Here is a 23,000-nt window from a genome sequence, read left to right on the forward strand (position 1 = left end):
GTATGGGCTCTGACACTTAGTAGGTACTAAAAAAATATTTATTAAATTAATGAACAAGGTGTCTAACAATGGACTGGGCTGCCTAGAACATGGTTATTTACTGTAATTATTTAAGAAGAAGATATCGATCATCATCTGTTATATGTCAGAGAGTATGTCTAATATGAAGGGCCAGAAAATGTCTAAAATTTCTCCCAAATCTAACATTGCATTAGCCTATTGATATTTGTTCTTTAACTTTGCAGTTGTCACATCCTAACAGTACTACAATAATAAGGGCATTCTGTCTTTCTGCATTTGCCATCTTCACCTACTTTCAGCCTTTTCAGGTCTTCCTCTCCTGTGGGATACTCCATGCTTTTCTTTTGTTTAGAATGCTTGCTTCTACCTGTCAACTTCACCTTCTTAGTGTCACATTCTTCAGAAAGGTTTTCCTAGTTCTCAATAAGGGAGTTAGTGCTCTGTCCATGGTACAATAACATTTTGACTTTGTATTTATCATATGGCATAAAAGTTTGCTTGCTAGTTTTCTCAACTATGGGCTTTTTGAAAGCATTGTACGCTGGTATTTCTCAGCCACACTAGCACAGTGCCTGACAATACTTATTAAAGGAATAAAGGAATGAATTAAAGGAATGAATGAAACCATCTTGTGTAGGTCTATGCTTTTTCTTTTTTTTTGCATGGGCAAAACACAGGAATCGAACCCGTCTACTGCTTTTAAATTGTGTGCATCAAATGTACTTTTAAATAACACATTCTTATAAAAAAATTTGGGGTCCATCTCGCTACAATGCTTTCTTTGTAGCAAAATTCTGTCCCAATCTCAATGATTATAAATGTCTTCAATACTTTTGGACACATTAAATGCAAATTTACTTCAAAACAAATTCGTGCTTTGAATATTGAATATAGAGCTTACATGCCTCAAAGCAAGTTTTTCTTGAGCAAAATGTTTAGAAGTAAAGAGACCAGGGACAAAAATCTTCAAGAACACTAATATATATACATATATATATATAATTTATATATATATATATATATATATATATATGTATATATATATATATATATATATAATTTTTTTTTTTCATGGGCAGACACCAGGAAACGAACCCAGGTCTCCAGCATGGCAGGCGAGAACTCTGTCTGCTGAGCCACCGTGGCCGCCCAACACTGGATATTTTTGACTGAAAAAGAAAAATGAAAGAAAAAAAATTTTTCTACTATGAAAGCAGATATGCATGCCAAAAGAGCATATGAATATTGATATTCCATGCTATCTAATATAGTGATGATGTGAGAAGAAACTGAAGAATTTCAACTTCATGAGATGTTGATGATCTCTAACCTACATCCTTAAATTCTGAGCTTTCCACTCTCCAGGGTTGATCTCACCACCCCTCCGCCCCCAACTCCTTTCCGGAAAGCGGGGGCGTGGCTGGCGCGCGCTGCCAGGCAGACTGGCAGGGCACAGGGGTGGGCCGGCGCACGCGCACTGACCAGTCCGCGGCTGGTGCGCCATGGAGGCCTCAAGGTCGTTCTCCACCCAGTGGAGCGCGGAGCCGCTACCCCTGGCGCCAGGGGGCGTTTTGAAGCTGTGGCTTTGTGAGTTGTGGCTACTCCTGCTGGGTTCTGGTTTGAACGCCAGATACTTGCCCCTGGAAGAGGACACGGAGTTTATCAATGAGTATGTGAACCTCCACAATGAGCTGCGCGGCAACGTCATCCCTCGAGGATCTAATTTGCGCTTCATGGTGAGCCCAGAAGGCAGTTGCCTGAACCTCCAACAACTTTTGTCACTCCAGTGGGAAAGGCTGAGCCTCTGCCCTGAGGTTTAGAGAGGGCGGAGAACCACACTTTTAGTTTGGGTTAAAATAATTACATGTAAAGTTGCCATCCTCAAGAAGTAAAATATTACCACGGCTTTGCACAGGACCGGAACTAGGATGAGTCCAATGGTTCACTCTTCTGGGGTGCAAAATCTAAGGGGGTGTCAAAAAAAAAAAAAGGAAAGAAAGAAAAAAAAAACCCTGAGTAATCAAGAAAATATTTTAATGCAATTTAAAATATATATATATCAACATTTTAAATAAAGAGCGGATCCTTGGGCCTGCATTAGGGGAAAGCAAGTGAGGCATTTTCTCTCTTGTTCTTACCAATGCAACACATTCTTTTTTTTAATTTAATTTAAAAGCTTGAGTTTTTCCATCATGGGCTTTTTGGCATTAATTTCAGTCTTTTAAAATATTGCATCAAATATTACTTAGCTTTATTGTTGAGCTTTTTGGTGCTCCACGTTTCCCTCCAGACTTTTCTCCTGAAGAAGTGCTTTACTTGCCTCACCCTCGTTTTGGCCTCGATTTTGCATTCTTTTACAGTTTTATTTTTACTTCTTACCTCATCCCCTCCACCCCCCTTCCCATTTAATTCAGAGTATCAGCTGTTCCTTTGTTGTTTTAAAGTTTTCATAATTATAATTTTAAATGTCTACAAAATCCATAGATTTAATAACTCTTTTTATTAGGCAGCTAGGAGCTTCCAGATTACATTCTAAAGTATACTGCAAGGAATAGCTTTCTAGACATATTGTATTTTCATTCTTTTGAATTAGTTCCTTAGGAATAGTTCCAGAAATGGGGTCATTCAATTAAGGATATGATACTTTTTATTCATTTGATACGTAACAGTTACTTTTCTAAACTGCTGTGCCAAATTAAGCAAATAGCAGCAGTAAGTGTTATGTTTTTACTACATCCTCACTAGCTTGAGCATTTGCAATCCTTTGCTAAAATTAATAAACTAAAAAATGTTATGTTGTTTCAGTGTTAAATTTTTTAAGGTAATTTTGATTGGATGTTTTCCATGTGTTTATGTTTTAGTTCTTTCACATTCATTTTCTTTGCCTTTTTTTATCACACTTTCTCTTCAGTTTATATGAGTTCTTTTCATATAGAAATACCCGTTAGTCCAATGTGCTGGAATTTTTTTTTTCCATGCCCATTTTTTACCTTCTGAATTATTGATAGAATTTGGTAATATTTGAATTGTAGGATATATTTTATATTCTTTGTGGTTAATTCTGTTGTACCCAGTTTGAGGGTTAGTCTCTCTCCTGAAAATGAATAAATATGCATTTATTAATACAATTTTGTATAGGGTTCATATTTATAATCTCTAAAATCATAAACTATTTCAAACACATGGATGAGTGTAGAAAATAATATAAATGATACCTGTGTACCCAGAGTCTATATTTTAACTGGGGGGGGTGCATGGTCTGGGAATCGAACCCAGGTCTGCCACTTGGAAGTCAGGCATTCTAACCACGGAACTACCCATGTACCCTAGAGTCTATATTTTATAATAGGAAGATTTTTAAAGGAAGGGTATTTTGAGTTTAGCTGAAAGTCCCAACTTAAAGTTGGTGTGTATTTTTCCTACATATTTTACTAGTACATAAATAGTAAGAATTATATTGTACATAATATACTCTACTGTAATAGTATGGTCTATTTAAAACTTTTTTTGACAGGTTTGGAAATCATACATTTTATTTTTATTCTTTTATTAGTTATTCTTAACATTTTAATAAATATTACATATTAAAAAGTCCAAAATTAATCAGTGTCTCTAACCCCCTTCCAAACATTAAAAAGATCTTAGAACACTTAAATTCTGAATGCCTCCCTTCTATATCTATCCTATTGTCTACTGCTTTGTTTTTAAACACCAAAAAAATTGAGTCTTATTATTTTACTCCTATTATTTATTCTTATTTAGATTTGTCAATGCTATGCCAATTTCCTTCCCTACCATTGCTCCTTGTATCCCACTTTTTTCTGGATTCAACTTCCTTCTTGAAAGTATATCCTTTAATAACTCTTTCATGAAGGTCTGTGAATAGTAAACTCAGACTTTCTATATCTAAAATAATCTTGATTTCACACTCACTCTTGGATAATTTTGTTGTTCCTTTCATAGTTCTCGCTTCTACTATGGCTTTTGAGATCCCTGCCATGAGTTGAATTTAGAGATTCCCCAAGAATGGTCTCCAGACCTACAGCATCAGAATTACCTGTAAACTTGTTTAAAAAGAAAAAACTCGGGCCTCACTGAAAGGGAAAACTAAATTTTTAGAGTCTGTTCTGCTCAGCTGAGGTTTCCTTTCTGAGACCTTGATAATAAATTGTTATAGAGCTTGTTATGCTTAACTGAGGTGTCCATTTACGTGCCCTTGATAATAAATTGTTGTAAAGTTTGTTATGCTTAAGTAAGGTGGCCATTACGTGACCTTGGTCACGTAATAATTGTTTCAACAGTAAATTGTTGAAAATGTTAATAATAATTTCAACAATAAGTTGTTGAAATGTGCGCTCTAGCTGGGAGGACTGGCTGTCCTGGCCAGAAAGAGATATATTTTGATAGAAAGAGTTATCCAGGTCCCAGGAAACTCCTCTCAGTCCCTAGCCATACCACCTGGGCCCGGTCCCGTAAGCTAATTGGAATCCAGTCACTATTGTGTAATGATACCATATAAACTACATGCAAGCAGTTAGACTAGAGAATCTCATGAGAGAGAGAGAGAGAGAGAGAATCTCATCTGGGAAGAAGATGCTCTGCTTTGGCTTTTTACCAGTCAGACCCTGAATGTTATCTCTGAGATTCCCCAGCACCCTTCTTTAGGTGTTGGTGCTGTCCCATCTGGTGATGTAACTATGTCTCATTCTTAATAATCTTTTAATTACTTTCCTAATCAATTCTGTTTTTATATCACTGAAATCTGTGTTGTCTGCGAATCCGAGCCTATAAATTAAGTGGCCACAACTATCACGTAGCCTTTCATGCAGCACTCACCCAGACCTCCTGAATCAGAATCCCTGGGGTGGCACCCAGCAATCATTATTTGGCACCCAGCAAGTGCTCCAGGTGATTCTGTAGTGCACTAAAGTTTGAGAGGCACTGGTGTTAATTGCTGCTTTTTAAAAGAACAACAGTTTTTACTTTCCAGTTTCTTTTAAGATTTTCTTTTTCTGTAGTTTTACCATGCTGGATCTAGGTATGTGTTTTTTATTTGTTTTGTTTAGGACTTGTTCTTCTTGAATCCCTATTCATGCCTATTGTTCACTCTAAAATTCCTTAACATTATTTCATAGAATGTTGTCTCTTTCTCATCCTCTTTGCTCGCCCTTTCTTGAGCCCCTATTATATGTATGTTGGACTTTCTCATTCTTCTCTTCTGTGTTCTTACTTTTCCCTCCTTGTATTCCTCTTATTACCTCTCTGTTCTTCAGTCTAAGTCATTGTTTCAGAACTTTCGATTTTCTCTTCAGCTTTTCGTATTTTCTTATCTAGTCCATTGAGTTTTTAATTTCTAACAGAATGTTCTGTTTGATTTGTATTCAATATGCCCATTTTTACCCAGTGTCCTGTTCTTTTCTTGTGATTTTTGTACCTACTTTTGTACCTTTAATCATTTTAAACACCATTATTTAATGTTTTTATAAAATACCTTTAGTTTTTTATTATTTAAGGCATTAATTCTCCTCTTTATTTTATGTACTGATTTTCTGTGACACTTAGAACTTTTTAGCATGGATTAGTTGTCAACAGAGATGCTGGGAAAGAGAGAATACCATATTGTCCACGTTGTAGAAGAATAAGTATTATTTCAGAGTGGTTTCATTACTTCTCCCACAATCACTTTTTATATTGGATGTTCTTGGCCTATGCAGATAGAGTATATATTGTCTCCACCTGTATACGTAGTATGGGTTGAGAACTTAGATTTCTCATGACTTTTATTTTCCACCTTACTTTTTGTCACTTCCTTGGGCCAGTGAGCAGAATTTTCTAGTCTCCTTCATTTAGCATGCAGTCAGGGTCCTCACTTTTTACCGAGCTCTCTTTCCTAGCACCTACTTCATGTGATTCAATGGCCACATCTTCTAATCCCATACTGGTGGAATTTATAGCTGGACTGATCATCTCCTGTCTTCAGGTTGGGCTCTTGAGTTTACCATTCTGACTTTTAACTTCCCTCTTCATTTCTGGCCACTGAATATTACCTTTCTTTCCTTAGAAAGAAGTGGACTTTAAACTTTTTCATCATATATATGTTGGATTAAGTGAAATTACTGTCGTTCAATCATTTTGACTTAAAAAAAACCCAAGCTTTTTCAATCTAACTGTTTTATTCAGCATTTCTCTGAGTAGTCAGTATTAGAGAATTGTATCTTACTTTGTGTCTGTGTTACTGGAATCATCTTATCTTATCTTATCTTATTGGCTATTAGAAGCATAGAATCCATCCCTTCTTTTCATGGACTCTCCTGATGTTGAGTGAGTCCTATCTAAGCTGACGTAGTAGTATACTCTAGGGCTCAAGGCTTGGATTTTGACTTCCCTCATGTACCAAAAATAGCTTATGGTTTAATATATAATATCAATTTTTAACTTTTAACATTACAAAACTACTTCCTTTTATTTTTAACACTTCAGTTAAACTGATCATCCCATATGATAGCCATCTCAGTCATCTTTCCTCCCTTTCTCTAACCCCAGAAGCAACAAATTTTCATGAATTTGACATGATTCATTCCAGTCAATTTTTCAAACTTTTGAATACTTATATGATTACCTTTACCAAAAATATTGTTGTTAGGGTTGTTTTTTATATTTCCATAAATGGTATCCTACAGTATGTATCATTATTTTGTTTTTTTCGTTCAAAACTATGCATTTGAGATTTAGTCAAGATGGTGCATTTAATCTAATTCATTCATTTTATCCCACAAATATACCATATTTTTATCCCACAATATTATCCCACAAATATACCATCCCTTATTGATGGGCAGTTTGTTTGATTAAATAAAATAAAAATAGCCAGAAAAATTCTGACAAATAAATAATAACGATAAAATCAGATTTCATAGCATCTTATAAAGCCTCAGTTTTAAAACAATTTAATGTTTGTATGTTAAAAATCAGACCAAGAATTCTCGTTTGCCATGCGAGAGACCTGGGTTCGATTCTTGGTCCAGGCACTTACCCCACCTCCCCAATATAAAACAAGCAAAACAAACAAACAGAAGTTCAACAAATGATGCTGCAATAATGGAATACTCACATGGAAAAATAGTGAAATGTGACTTCACCATACAGCATACAACAAAAACAAAAAAAAGAAAAAGAAAAAAGATACCACCTCAATTGTGTGAGCCACATCTCCGTAGAGACAAACTAATCAAATGTTCCCACCCTAAAAATAGGTCTTTCCCCACAAGACTGGATTAAGAAAAATAACATGGCTTTTCTGGGGTAATAACAGTTTCAAATCAGCACAGGAAGTTCCTCAGAAAACTATGTATCATGTTGCCCTACAAACTGGTTATACCAACACTCAGTATATACCCAGAAAAGTTGAAAACAGTAACATGAACAGACATTTGCACCTTGATGTTCATGGTGGCATTATTCAAACTGACAAAAGACGGAAACAATTCAAGGGCCTATCAACAAACAAATGGATAAACAAAATGTGGTATATACATATAATGGAATATTATGCAGCAGTAAGACAAAAATGAAGTCCTGAAGGATGAACCTTGAGAAATAATGCTGAATGAAATAAGCCAGAGACAAAAGGATAGATACTATCTGACTCTGGTATAGGGAAACTCAGAGGCTTATAATGTAAAATATAGGGGATGCAGAGGTTCAAAGAGGCTAGAGATGGATGAACGGTTACCCAATGAGGTTGAACTTAAATGTAAGAGATAGGTTAGAAGTGAAGGTGGTTCATTAGTGGGGTTGTAATCACATTGCCATATCGAAGGTGAATAGGATTGAAAGAGATTATATAGAGTCATATATCCCACCAATTAACTCTCCAATTATAAATAAGTTCTTATACGAACTACTTCAGAGATTTGAACTTGTACAAAGAGTCAATAGCAGATGATATGGGGGGAACTAATATTGCATGCTGTGACCTATAGTTAACAGAAGACATCAACATTACCACAGCAATACCAGGAGTAAATAGTTGGGGTGGAGGGACAAGTGATAAGGGAAGGTTTAGATGTGATATTTGGTGAGGCTATATTTATCAGATCTTTGTCTCTTTGGATCAGTGAAAATTGTCTAAAATTGAGAGTGTTGATGATGGTACAGCTAAGTGAGGACACTGTGAGACATAGATTACTTTTTTGTACATTGTGCATGATGGCCAGTAGATGGAGGGAGCCAAGGGTTACACTGACTGAGAAGGAGAATGGCAAGCTGTAATGTATACACATGAGGGAAAATTGTGCACTACAAAGGGGAACAAAGTCATGAGGCATGCATTGAAATGAATGACTATTGGAGGTGTTGTGTTGTGTGAAATAAGGCAGAAACAAAAGAACAAATATGGTGTGGTCTGACATCTGAGACTCAGAGCTAGCATTCTGCAGCTGTGATAGTCAGCATGGCCACATACAATAATTGTTAAAGTAACTGAAAAAGAGGTCAGGCTTCAATTAGAGATAAAAACAAAGCCAATTTAACTGGTACTAAGGTAAATCAGAATACAGGGCAAAGGATGATAGTGTATATAATCTAGAGATTCAACTACTAAATGAGACCAAAGGTGAAGAGGTTTATTGTGTCTAGATCCTAAATCCTCTGTAACACACAACCTAAATCAACCTGCTTAAATAACTCATTTAAACAACCCAACCACGTGGAACTCAGAATGGGAATGAGGCCTTGTAATTCTGTATAGCTTAATATAATATCCAGATACATCCCAGACTATGGTAGGATGATAAATAAAAAGTATTTGGAGAGTCTCTTAAGATATTCGAGAAAAATTATGAAACTTTTAAACTTTCCCACCTGAGAAACCCCTGGTACTCTCTCAATCATTAAGGACTCCAAAGAAAACAGGCTAAGCCCTTGATTTTGATGCTTAACCTTATTAAACTTATTTGTGTAGCAGAGAAGTTAAAACTACCTATATTTATGCCTAAAAGTTTCTTCCTGGAAACCACTTCTGTTGCTCAAATGTGGCCTTTCTCCCTAAGTCCAACTTCTGCAAGGAAAATCATCACCATCTTCCCCTACATGGGACATGACATTCCAGTGTGAAGTCTCCCTAAAAATGTGGAACATGACTCCCAGGGATGAGCCTGGCCCTGGTACTGTGGGATTGACTATTCCTTCCAGACCAAAATGAATAAAAGAAACATAACAAAATAAGGTATCAGTGGCTAAGAGAGTTCAAGTGGAGTCAAGAGGTTATTCTGGAGGCTTTTGTCATGCAAACTTAAGCTATAAATTGCTAATTGCCATGGTTTGTCAAACCCAACAAACATCATTCCTGTTAACCCTAAAGAACACCAAGGACTCTATTTGAGAATCTACAAAAGTTTCATGTGCTAAGTTTACTTTTCTGAAACCTAAAACCCTCAGTTGGCTCCCAGGCCAGATAACTCCTGAAATCCAGAGGTGCCAGTTTCTCCAAGAACATCAACCAGTTCCATTCCCCAATCCCATATTGTCTACATCTCTTTTCAACTTGTAAAAGTAGAAATGGGCATAGCCTAAATATACCTAAATATTGGGAGAAGGATCAAAGGAGAAGGAAGAGTTACAACAGAAAAGTTAGGATTTAAAAAATGTGCATGACTCTGGGGCCATTATATTAATATTTCTGTTTAGTCTGAAATGTCTTGGAGCAGCTAGAAGGAAAAACCTAAAATTCTGGAACTGCAACACACACCAAACTTTGCAATCTGTTCTATAACTACTTGCTACAATGTATTTTGAATTTTATTGCATTTTTGTATATATGTCACATTTCACAATAAAAGAAGTTATAAAATGCAAAAAAAAAAAAATCAGACCAATAGTAAGATACAGAGCTCAGGAAAAAAACAGCTATATAAGGGAATTCAGAATATGATAAAGGCAGCATTTTAAATCAATGGGATAGAAAGAATAGACTTTTTAACAGATTGGTGTTGGGAAATCTGTGTATTCATTTGAAAAAGGTACTATGTAATCCATTCCTCACTCGTATACCAGGTGTACATTCCAGATTGGTCCAAGAGTCCCCACAGGAACCGTAACAAAATTATGGGTGAACTTTGTGGATTTTACAAGTCTGATAGATGACATATAAAATCAGCAGATAGTGTTAATTTTTTTCCATTCGTACTTGAGCAGGGTAAACATAATTTCATGTTAATAAGGGTCTGTATGTGTCCAGTCTTTTGGTATCAGGTTTTCAATACCCCCACACACACACTTTCTTTATAAATCAGAGGCGTTTCCTTTATCTGTGTTGTGAATTGCAATTATTATAGCCAGTTTGTCATTTTTCTTTTTATCTAAAAAGACTGAAATTATCCATTTTTTAAAAAATTGAAATTATCAGTTTTTTAAAAAATTGCTTCTGGAGTTTAAGTCAGAAGTTAGAAAGACCTTACCTACCCCATGCATTGCTGGTAGGAGAGCAACATGATATAATCCCCTTAGAGAGGAATTTGACAATACTTACTAAAATTACATATGTCATTTGGTCACTGTAATACCTACTAAAATTATAAATGTATTTACCTTTTGACCTTGTCATCCCATTTCTGAATACCTATCCTACCAATATACATACACAACTAGGGAATGCTATCAGTGTAAGGTTATTCAGTGTAGCATTAATATCATAGTTTGAAACTATTATGTACCCCAATGAAAGGCCATGTTCTTTTATTCCATTCCTGTGGGTGCAGACCTGTTGTGGGTAGGACCTGGTATATTACATTCTAGCAACTCTAGCAGACCTAAACAATTGGTAAATAATAGCAAATAGTTGGAAGCAGACTCTAATGTTTCACATTAAGGGCCTGACTAAATTAACTATGATTCATCCATTCTAGGAAACACCACATAGCTGTGAAAAAATAGAATGAGGAACTCTCCATCCAAATAAGGAAAGAAAGGTACATTTTGTATAAGAAAGGGAAATAGATAATGTGTATTTGCCTAAAAAACACTAGACCACAAAGAACCAGTTAGTTACCCTAGAAAGGGTTGAGAAAAATGGGATGGTGGGAGAAGAGGATAATAACATGACTTCTCAAAAGATTTTATGTGTATTTGATTAGTGACTATTGCATGTCTTACCTATTCAAAAACTAAAATATTTTTTAAAATAAAATGTTTTTTAATTGCTTGGTGATTGTCACTGGGAAATGAAATTAAGTACTAAAAAAGTTTTCTTGAAGCAAAAGATTCATAAGATAAGAAAAAAATGTAATAGCTAAAAAAGCAAAATCCAAAATTTAGGATACTGGGAGTGACATTCCTAAAGTCTCATCTTCACGGATGATGTGGAGAAATGGGCAATTAAGACATTGAAATGTAATTGAGCATACTTATGTATTTTTGAAATCTCAACAAATATATACATATAATTTTAAATGTTATCATTAAAGATGGGATATTGGTGGCTAGCAGATAGGAAAAGCTAGTTGAACTTCCAAATTAAAAAAGGAGAAACAGTGAATTAAAAAAAAAAGTTGCTCAAGCCTGAGTATAAGGTAAGAAAAAACAGGAAATGACAATAAAAAATAAAAAATTGTGAACAGGAAATAAAAGGGAAAAGTAAACTAAGTATATCAATTGTCATAGCAAGTACGAGTGACGTTAATTTCCTGATCAAGAATTACAAATTGATTTTTAAAAAAATCCAGCAACACAGTCTACAAAAATGTATAGCTGAAACAAATTAAAATATTGAAAATTTTAAAATAATTGAAAATAAAGTATGCAAAATAAAAAGATTGAAAATAAAAAGATGAGTAAAATTATATTACAAATTCTAATAAAAAAAGAAAAACAGTAATATAAAGTGACACAGAAATGAAAACTAAAGGAATTAAAAGAGACAAAAAGGAATATTATGCTATGAAAAAAGGTATAATTCATGAAGATAGACTAGCCAAAATACATTAGACTGTGCACTAAATAACTAGCAGAAATAACTACAGTGAAATTTCCTAGAAATACACATAAAATTTGTTTTAAACAATCACTGTGGGATGTTTTCTATACTTCTTTCCAAACTTGAAAATTCATTAAATTTGAAAATTAACTGATCTGTAATACAATAAATAATTTTGAGCAAAACAAAAAAATATATATCCTTTTATAATAAGGATACACATTCTTATGTTCATGGAACTTTTACAGAAAAGTCAGTATAATGGCTTTTTTTAAGACAAACTTAAGCAGAACTTTTTAAACTAATTTCTGGCCAAAGTTAAATAAAAATTCAACAAGAACAACGACAAAAAGGGTTAATAGAATCTTCACTGCTTAGAAATTAAGGAACACTTTTTACATTACCCTTAGATCGAGAACCAAAGTCCAATTTTCTCCAGCTTGTGGACACTTAATATCAGAAAGAAAAGACGATCAGTTCTCAATGTTCTCCTTACATAAAAAAAAAAAAGAAAACTGAAAATAAATGAACTAAGGAAACTAAGAGAAAAAAAATAATTATGGGAATAAATGTAAGAGGTGAAATTAATGAACAGAAATTTTTAAAAAAAACAACAGTATTCCTGTTTGAGAGGACTGGAAACAAAAATAGTCACATTCCTGATAAGCCTTAGGTAAAAAAAAAAAATTTTTTTTAATTTTTTAAAACCCAGGAATTATTTTAGAAATGAGAAAGGAATTATAATCACAGATGCAGAAGAGCTTGTAAGACTTATAAGAGAATATTATATTTGACTATGTTAATGAATTTAGATATTTAGAGGAAATTATTTTTCTCGCAAAATATATCTTATAAAGTACACAAAGAAAGAGTTAGAAACCCTAACAGACCAATACTACACCAGAAAGTAGCAAGGCTGTTAAAAAATGTATCAACAACCTAAATACAAATAGGTCTCAGTCCCAGGTTGCAATGGGTTTATAGCTATATAATCTTCAAAAAACATTTCTAATGAAATTAAAATTATTCTATATGTCTTTAAAAAATGAAAATGGATATTCTTTAATCCATTTTTACAAATCTAGAATAGCCTTAATCACCAAATTTGATAAACAGAGCAAGAAAGAAAAACATAAAAAATGTAGACAACTTCATTTATGCATATATATATGCAAACTTCAAAGTAACAGGTCAAAGCCAGCAATGTATTAAAATAATTAAATTCTATAGTCTCTTAATGTTTTGTCTTTATGCTCCCTCATACTGTAAATTTTCATTACTTATATCTGCTGAATTTCAAAGATCTTTAATACATTTGTTTCATTCTTCATCTGTAATCTGTCTTTCAATTTACATCTGTTGAGTTGATGAATAAATAAACGAAGTAATTAAGAAATGATGTAGAGTAAAAGCACAAAAAGAAAAATTAGGAGACAGAGACAATAAATGGATTACACAGTTTGCAAATCTAATAGGCACTGTGCAAAGAGGAAACAGAATAAAGGAGAAGAAATTAAGAAATAATAGAAGAACACAAAAAAATATTAAAAAAACAACAAAAGAAAAATAAATAAATAAAAAGAAAAAGAACAAAAAAAAAAAAAAAAGAAATAATAGAAGAAATTTCCGAGAGCCAAAGAGATGGTATTTTATATTTAAAAAAATGTCAAGAAAAATTGTGAAAGACTGAATATTGGGTGCTTTAGTTAATCTCATCCACATCGATTATTTTTGCCATTAATTGTCTTTGAGCAGCATATTAACAGTTCTTTAAATTGTAGAAAATTGATTAGACTGTGTCATGGTTAGGGACAGGTGTCAACTTGGCCAAGTTGTGGTACCTGTTTATCTGATTGGGCAAGTGCTGCCCTGTTTGTTGCAATGAGGACATTTCATAGGATTAGGTCATGATCATGTCAGCTACATCCACAGCTGATTCCATTTGTAATCAGCCAAAGGGGAGTGTCTTATGCAATTGGTGATGCCTACTGTAATCATGGGAAGCCTTTTAAGGAGGACTCAGAGGAGACAGTTTCCATTCCTGCTTTGGCTGGTGAGCCTCTCCTGTGGAGTTCATCCAGGGCATCCATCGGAGTCATCGGCTTTGCAGCCTGCCCTGTGGATTTTGGACTCTGCGTTCCTAATATCATGTGAGACACTTTCATAAATTTTATATTTGCAAGTGTTCCGTGTTGATTCTGTTTCTCTAGAGAACCCTAACTAATACATCTTGGTACCAGGAGTGGTTCTTAAGGAACAGAATCTTAAAAATGGGTTTTTATGAATGGTTTTCTACTCTGACTAGACACAGAGATACTAAGGACTCTGATTCCTGTAATCAGAATGACACTCCCAATCCATGGAGTGAGTTGGCAAAGGAGATAGTCAAAATATCATCATTTGATTCTCCTAATGCTTCACTTGTATGAAGCCAGACTCTGGGGGATAATGTTTTTGACACCTTTACAGAGTTTTGTAGAAATAAGAGTTATAGAGATGTTGGTTGGTTGTTGTTAGATACAATGTCTATATTAAAGGGTGAAAGGGATGAGCTTAAGGCTTCAAACGAGAAGCTTAAGCGCCGTATGAAAGATGAGTATCCTGAAGGAAAATCTTATTTCCTGTAGCTGTAGACTTAAGATCTCTGAAAATCAGACTCAGAATCTTATTGTTAGAGTAGCAACTTTACAACGTAAACTGAAATCTCAGTCTTGCATGGTGTCTGCCGTTAAAGTGAGGGCATTGATTGGAAAGGAGTGGGACCCTGAAAAATGGGATGGTGACATATGGATTGATAATGATGTTGGGGGTGAGGTTGAAACTCTAGACCATGCTGAGCCTTCTCTAGATAACCCTGTTATCTAGAGAAGATAGATATGTAGATGTAGATACTACATCTGCTGTTCCAGATGTAGTATCATTGCTTGAGCAAATCAATACATCCCCTGGTACCTGGTATGCAGCTATTGATCTGGCAAATACTTTTTTCTCAATAGCTATTAGTAAGGACCACCAGAAACAGTTTGCTTTCAGCTGGCAAGGTCAGCTGAAAGGTCTAGATAACCCTGTAATAGTCTGCCCTGAGGACATAGCTGCCCCACCTCCAGCCTGCCTTGAGGAATTGGCCACCCAACCTCCTCCTGAAGGAATTAGCCCTAGAGTGATTAATCCTGTTTCACCAGATGAAACTGCAAATGAAGGCCCTGAAGCAAATGGCTTGGAAGATATTTCTAATTCTTTTCATGACCCACCCCCACCACCCCTCATTTCTTCTAGACCTATAACTAGACTAAAGTCCCAACAGGCCCCTAAAGGTGAGGTACAAAGTATCACACATGAAGAGGTACGTTATACTCCAAAAGAACTGTGTGAGTTTTCCAATTTATATAGACAGAAATCAGGGGAATATGTGTGGCAATGGATTTTAAGAGTGTGGGATAATGGTGGGAGGAATATAAGGCTGGATCAGGCTGAATTTATTGATATGGGCCCACTAAGCAGAGATTCTGCATTCAATGTTATAGCTCGAGCGGTTAGAAAAGGTGTTAACAGCTTGTTTGGGTGGTTGGTTGAAACATGGATCAAAAAGTGGCCAACATTACCTGAGGTTGAAATGCCAGAACTGCCCTGGTATAATGTAGATGAGGGGATCCAGAGGCTTAGAGAGATTGGAATGTTAGAGTGGATTTATCATGCAAAGCCTGCTCTTACACCCCAGGAATGTCCAGAGGATGCACCTTTTACCAGAACAGTGAGAAATAAGTTTGTGAGACTAGCACCATCATCCCTCAAGAGCTCTGTGGTTGCACTTCTCTGTAGGTCAGATATTACTGTAGGAACTGCTGTCACTGAGCTGGAATCCTTAAACACAATGGGGATGACAAGATCCCGAGTTGGCAGAAGCCAGGTGGCAGCACTTAATCACCAAAGACAAGGTAGACGTGGCTATTATAATAGACAACAAACTCAAAGGAGGCATCAAAATTATATGACACGCAGAGATTTGTGGCATTGGCTAGTAAATCATGGGGTGCCTAGAAATACAATAGAAGGGGAGTCTACTAAATTCTTGTTGGAGCTGTATAAACAAAAGAGTTCTAGGTCAAGGGAACAGAAATCTAACCTGAATTACAAAAACACAGAGTCACAGCCCCTTAATCAATTTCCAGACTTGAAACAGTTTACAGACCCTGAGCCCCTTGAATGAAGGGGAGGCCAGGTCCCTATGGGGGAGAAACCTGTTACACTGCCACAAATTTATACTGTTAACCTTCCTCTAAGTCTTCCCCAAGGAGACTGAAGGCCTTTTACCAGGGTAACTGTGCATTGGGGGAAAGGAAATGATCAGATATTTCAGGGATTATTAGACACTGGTTCAGAAGTGACATTAATTCCAGGGGACCCAAAACGTCACTCTGGACCACCAGTCAGAGTGGGGGCTTATGGAGGCCGGGTGATCAATGGAGTTTTAGCTCAGGTCCATCTCACAGTGGGTTCAGTGGGCCCCCCGGACCCATCCTGTAGTTATTTCCCCAGTTCCAGAATGTATAATTGGCATAGACATACTGAGCAACTGGCAGAATCCCCACGTTGGTTCTCTAACTCGTGCTGTGAGGGCTAGTATGGTGGGAAAGGCCAAGTGGAAGCCACTAGAACTGCCCCTACCAAGCAAAATAGTAAATCAGAAGAAATACCGTATTCCTGGAGGGATTGCAGAGATTACTGCCACTTGAAAGATGCAGGGGTGGTGATTCACACCACATCCCCATTCAACTCTCCTATTTGGCCTGTGCAGAAAACAGATGGGTCTTGGAGAATGACAGTGGATTATCATAAACTCAACCAGGTGGTAACTCCAATTGCAGCTGCTGTTCCAGATGTAGTATCATTGCTTGAGCAAATCAATACATCCCCTGGTACCTGGTATGCAGCTATTGATCTGGCAAATGCTTTTTTCTCAATAGCTATTAGTAAGGACCACCAGAAACAGTTTGCTTTCAGCTGGCAAGGTCAGCAATATACTTTCACTCTCCTACCTCAGGGGTATATCAACTCTCCAGCCCTATGTCATAATCTTGTTCTCAGAGACCTTGATCATTTCTGCCTCCCACAAGACATCATACTGGTCCATTATATTGATGATATCATGTTGATTGGACCTAGTGAGCAAGAAGTAGCAACTACTCTAGATTTACTGGTAAGGTATTTGCATGTCAGAGGATGGGAGATAAATCCAACAAAAATACAGGGGCCTTCCACCTCAGTAAAATTTCTAGGTGTCCAGTGGTGTGGGGCATGTCGAGATATCCCTTCTAAGGTGAAGGATAAATTGCTGCATTTGGCCCCTCCCACAACCAAAAAAGAGGCACAGCACCTAGTTGGTCTTTTTGGATTTTGGCGACAACATATTCCTCATTTGGGTGTGCTACTCTGGCCCATTTATCGAGTGACCAGAAATGCTGCTAATTTTGAGTGGGAACCTGAACAAGAGGAGGCTCTGCGACAGGTTCAGGCTGCTGTGCAAGCTGCTATGCCACTTGGGCCATATGATCCAGCAGATCCAATGGTGCTGGAAGTGTCAGTGGCAAATAGAGATGCTGTCTGGAGCCTTTGGCAGGCCCCTATAGGAGAATCACAACGCAGACCCTTAGGATTTTGGAGTAAAGCCTTACCATCTGCTGCAGATAACTACTCTCCTTTTGAGAAACAGCTTTTGGCCTGCTACTGGGCTTTAGTAGAGACTGAAAGTTTAACCATGGGCCACCAAGTTACCATGAGACCTGAGTTGCCTATCATCAGTTGGGTGTTGTCTGACCCACCAAGCTATAAAGTTGGGCGTGCACAGCAGCACTCTATTGTAAAATGGAAATGGTATATATGAGATAGAGCCAGAGCAGGTCCTGAAGGCACAAGTAAGTTACATGAAGAAGTGGCACAAATGCCCATGGTTTCCACTCCTGCTGCCACATTACCTTCTCTTTCCCAGACCAGAGCTATGGCCTCTTGGGGAGTTCCTTATAGTGAATTGACTGAGGAAGAGAAAACTCAGGCCTGGTTTACAGATGGTTCAGCACAATATGCACGTACCACCCGAAAGTGGACAGCTGCAGCATTACAACCCCTTTCTGGGGTGTCCTTGAAGTTACAGTGGTGAGGGGAAATCCTCCCAGTGGGCAGAATTTCGAGCAGTGCAAGTGGTTGTTCATTTTGCTTGGAAGGAAAACTGACCAGAGGTGCGTTTGTGTACTGACTCATGGGCTGTTGCTAATGGTTTGGCTGGATGATCAGGGACTTGGAAAGACCATAATTGGAAAATTGGTGACAAAGAGGTCTGGGGAAGAAGTATGTGGATAGACCTTTCTGAGTGGGCTAAAAACATGAAGATATTTATGTCCCATGTGAATGCACACCAGAGGGTAACTTCAGCAGAGGAAGATTTTAATAATCAAGTGGATAAGATGACCCGTTCTGTGGATACAAGTCAGCCTCTTTCCCCAGCTACTCCTGTTATTGCCCAATGGGCTCATGAACAAAGTGGTCATGGCGGTAGGGATGGAGGTTATGCATAGGCTCAGCAACATGGACTTCCACTCACCAAGGCTGACCTGGCTACAGCCACTGCTGAGTGCCCAATCTGCCAGCAGCAGAGACCCACACTCAGCCCCCGATATGGCACCATTCCCCTAGGTGATCAGCCAGCTACATGGTGGCAGGTTGATTACATTGGACCACTCCCTTCATGGAAGGGGCAGCGATTTGTTCTAACTGGAATAGACACATACTCTGGATATGGGTTTGGTTTCCCTGCACGCAATGCTTCTGCCAAAACTACCATCTGTGGGCTTACAGAATACCTTATCCATCGTCATGGTATTCCACATAGCATTGCTTCAGATCAAGGAACACACTTCACAGCAAATGAAGTGCGGGAATGGGCACATGCTCATGGAATTCTCTGGTCTTACCATGTTCCCCATCATCCAGAAGCAGCTGGATTGATAGAACGGTGGAATGGCCTTTTGAAAACTCAATTATGGTGCCAACTAGGTGGCAAAAACTTGAAAGGCTGGGGTAATGTTCTCCAGGAAGCTGTGTATGCTCTGAATCAGCATCCGCTGTATGGTGCTGTTTCTCCCATAGCCAGGATCCATGGGTCCAGGAACCAAGGGGTGGAAATGGGTGTGGTGCCACTCACTATTACCCTAGTGATCCACTAGGAAAATTTTTGCTTCCAGTCCCTGCTGCCCTGAGTTCTGCTGGTCTACAGGTTTTAGTTCCAAAACGGGGTGTGCTTCCTCCAGGAGAAACAACAGTGATACCACTGTACTGGAAGTTAAGACTGCCACCTGGTCACTTTGGGCTACTTATGCCTCTGGATCAACACACCAAGAAGGGGATTACATTATTGTCTGGGGTAATTGACCCTGACTATCAGAAGGAAGTAGGACTGCAACTACATAATGGAGGTAAAGAAGAGTTTTCTTGGAATATAGAAGATCCCCTGGGGCGTCTATTAGTACTACCATGCCCTGTGATTAAAATCAATGGAAAACTGCAACAACACAATCCAGGCAGGACTACTAATGGCTCTGAAACTTCAGGAATGAAGGTTTGGGACACCCCACCAGGCAAAGAACCACGGCCAGCTGAAGTGCTTGCTGAAGGGAAAGGGAACATGGAATGGGTAATGGAAGAAGGTAGTGATAAATATGAACTTTGACCACGTGATCAGTTACAGAAACGAGGACTGTAATGCTGTTTTGTTCATATTATACTATTTAAGTTGTAAGATATCAAGTTTAAGAATGAATGTTGCCCAAGGATTTGTACCCTATTCTGGAGAGATTTAATGTGTTTCCAGTTATATGCAGGACAGTTGAGTATTGTCAGGTAAAAGAAAAAAATGTGTGCTTATTTGTTTTCATTTGGAAATTAAGTATGGTCTAAGGTGATATATATGTATATATATATATATATAGGAGCCAAGTTGACAAGGGGTGGACAGTCATGGTTTGGGACAGGTGTCAACTTGACCAAGTTGTGGTACCTGTTTATCTGATTGGGCAAGTGCTGGCCTGTCTGTTGCAATGAGGACATTTCATAGGATTAGGTCATGATCACGTCAGCTACATCCACAGCTGATTCCATTTGTAATCAGCCAAAGGGGAGTGTCTTATGCAATTGGTGATGCCTACTGTAATCATGGGAAGCCTTTTAAGGAGGACTCAGAGGAGACAGTTTCCATTCCTGCTTTGGCTGGTGAGCCTCTCCTGTGGAGTTCATCCAGGCCATCCATCGGAGTCATCGGCTTCGCAGCCTGCTCTGTGGATTTTGGACTCTGCGTTCCTAAGATCACGTGAGACACTTTCATAAATTTTATATTTGCAAGTGTTCCCTGTTGATTCTGTTTCTCTAGAGAACCCTAACTAATACAGACTGAAAATAGTTTTTGCCATGGAAATGCAAACTAGTTGTTTCTGATGAACTGCACCTGAGTATTGCCCCATTTTTAAATCACTTGTCAAGTGATTTCAACACTACTTTACTGCATATATATATATATATATAAATTCCTTGAATTTTCCTTGAGCCAATTTAACATCTTACTGACTCCATCATTAATTAATGAGTTAAATAAAATCTTTGGCATATGTATGAAAGTGATATCATACCCACCTTTAAAAATTGTTCTTTAACAGAGACCACCCAATGTTAAGCCCAATTAATGAGAAAAGGCCACACAGATAATATTTTTGAGAAATATATTGAAAATATCACAAAATCTTCATGTTACCTAGAAAGAAATGTGAATTAGAATATGGACTCAGCTAGTTTATCTAAAAAAAAGACTATGGTTAACAAAATTCTTTGCTTTCTCAAGAAATTATGATCTAAAAGTTTCTCATTATTGCACTAACTGCTACCTGAAACTTTAGCCTCTGTATTCAACATAATTTTATTAAAGATTTAGTGAAGGAGTTTGTAACTATTGAGATTTGTTTGCACTCAGTCATGTGAAACAATGAAGTAAAATGTTTATAAACTTGTACTTGAGTCATATTTCCCATATTTAAATCCAGGTTTCACAATTTACTGACTCTGAGACCTTAAGTAACCTCTGTGTTTTAGTTACTTCCTTTGTAAGTAAGAAGCAGTAATAACAGTACATACATTATAGGGTAATGGTAAGAATTAAATGAGATAGTGCTGTAAAATATTTAGAATCCTGGCTGGTACAAAATAAGCAGTTGGTGTATAAATTACATGCAATATAAATGAGTAGAAGGGTGATTAAGGGAGTGTTATTTGAAAATAATAAACACACTGAAAGACCATTAATAGTGGAACAGTCATATTTACTACCAGCTATACATGCTATGGAAAACTATGCAAAGTTTGTAAAAATCAAATAGAAGTAGTTATGCTAATATGGAAAGATCTCTGAAAGTAAAAACTGTAAAAGTTTCCGGCCGAAAATAGTATGTATAGTATGTTCACAGTAGTGAAAGGAAAAAAACAAACTACCCATCTAAAAACAATGAAAAACAAATTTGAAAGTGTGTGTATGTGTGTGTACAGGTATACCTCGTTTTATTGCACTTTGCTTTATTGCACTTCACAGATATTGCATTATTTACAAATTGAAGGTCTGTACCAACCCTGCTTCAAGCAAGTCTAGCAGCGCCATTTTGCCACAGCAAAATGTGTCTGTCACATTTTAACTAAAGTAAGTACCTTGTTTTTTTAGGTGTAATGCTATTGCATACTGAATAGATTACAGTTTAAACAGTTTTATGTACTGGGAAACACAAAAATTTGTTAGACTTGCTTTGTTGTGATCTCCACTTTATTGAGGTGGTCTGGAACTGAACCCGCAATATTTCCGAGGTATGCCTGTATGTGCAGAGACAGACAAATGTATGCATAAGCAAAATTTTTTTAACTTTTTTATTGTGCAGTATAACATATATACAAAGCAAAGAAAGAAAAATGCAATGGTTTTCAAAGCAGTTTTCAACAATTAGTTACAGGACAGATCCCAGAATCTGTCATGGGCTACTATACCATCATCTTAGATTTTTCTGCTCCAGAACATAGGAGGCTAGAAGGAATAAATTTTTTTTATCATAACAATTGACATTTTTTCTTTTTTTGTGCGTGAAAAATAACATATATACAAAAAAAATAGATTTCAAAGCACTGCACAACAATTAGTGGTAGAACAGACCTCGGAGTTTGGTATGAGTTACAATTCCACAATTTTACGTTTTTACTTCTAGCTACTCTACTGGAGACTAAAAGAAATATCAGTATAATGATTCAGCAGTCATACTCATTTGTTAAATCCTACCTTCTCTGTATAACTCAACCATCAACTTTGATCTTTCTCTCACTCTTTCGGGATATTTGGGCTACGGCCATTGTCATGGTCAGGTTCATGTGTCAGCTTGGCCATGTGGTGGTAACTGTTTGTCTGGTTGGGCAAGTGCTAGCCTGTCTTTTGCTATGAGGACATTTCATAGAATTAGATCATGATCACATCAGCTACATCCACAGCTGATTCCGATTGTAATCAGCCAGGGGGAATATCTTTTTTAATGAGTGTTGCTTAATCTAATCACTGGAAGTGTGATTTTAAGAAGGATTTTTAAGAAAGATTCAGAAGAGACAGGCTCTCTTCCTGCTTTGGCCAGTGAGCCTCTCCTGTGGAGTTCATCCAGACCCTCTATCGGAATCATCAGCTTCACAGCCTGCCCTACAGAATTTGGACTCCATGTTCCCACAGTTACGTGAGACACTTTTATAAATTGTACATTTACAAATATTTCCTGTTGATTCAGTTTCTCTAGAGAACCCTAACTAATACAGCCATTCTGACCTTTTCATGTTGGAAAGGTCTGTCAATAATATTGGGTAGGGAGATGGAACTAGCTGATGTTCTGGAGAGGCTGGGCCCCTCTAGGGTTCAGGACTTATCTGGTCCAGGGACCTAGCTGGAGGTTGTAGG

General features: G+C 37.1%; 1 protein-coding gene across 2 annotated transcripts in view; it reads left to right on the top strand.

Moving 5' to 3' along the window:
- The first annotated feature begins 1,511 nt into the window (after positions 1 to 1,511).
- The window catches only part of GLIPR1L2 (GLIPR1 like 2), a 34,624-nt gene continuing 13,135 nt past the window's right edge, over positions 1,512 to 23,000 (top strand). For both annotated transcript variants that reach the window (XM_077168135.1, XM_077168136.1), the window contains exon 1: positions 1,512 to 1,757. In XM_077168135.1, coding sequence (XP_077024250.1) covers positions 1,524 to 1,757 — 234 coding nt within the window. In that variant the 5' untranslated portion in view covers positions 1,512 to 1,523. The remainder of the gene's footprint in view (positions 1,758 to 23,000) is intronic.

This window comes from Tamandua tetradactyla, chromosome 7 (genome assembly GCF_023851605.1).
Source record: "Tamandua tetradactyla isolate mTamTet1 chromosome 7, mTamTet1.pri, whole genome shotgun sequence".
NCBI lineage: Eukaryota > Metazoa > Chordata > Mammalia > Pilosa > Myrmecophagidae > Tamandua > Tamandua tetradactyla.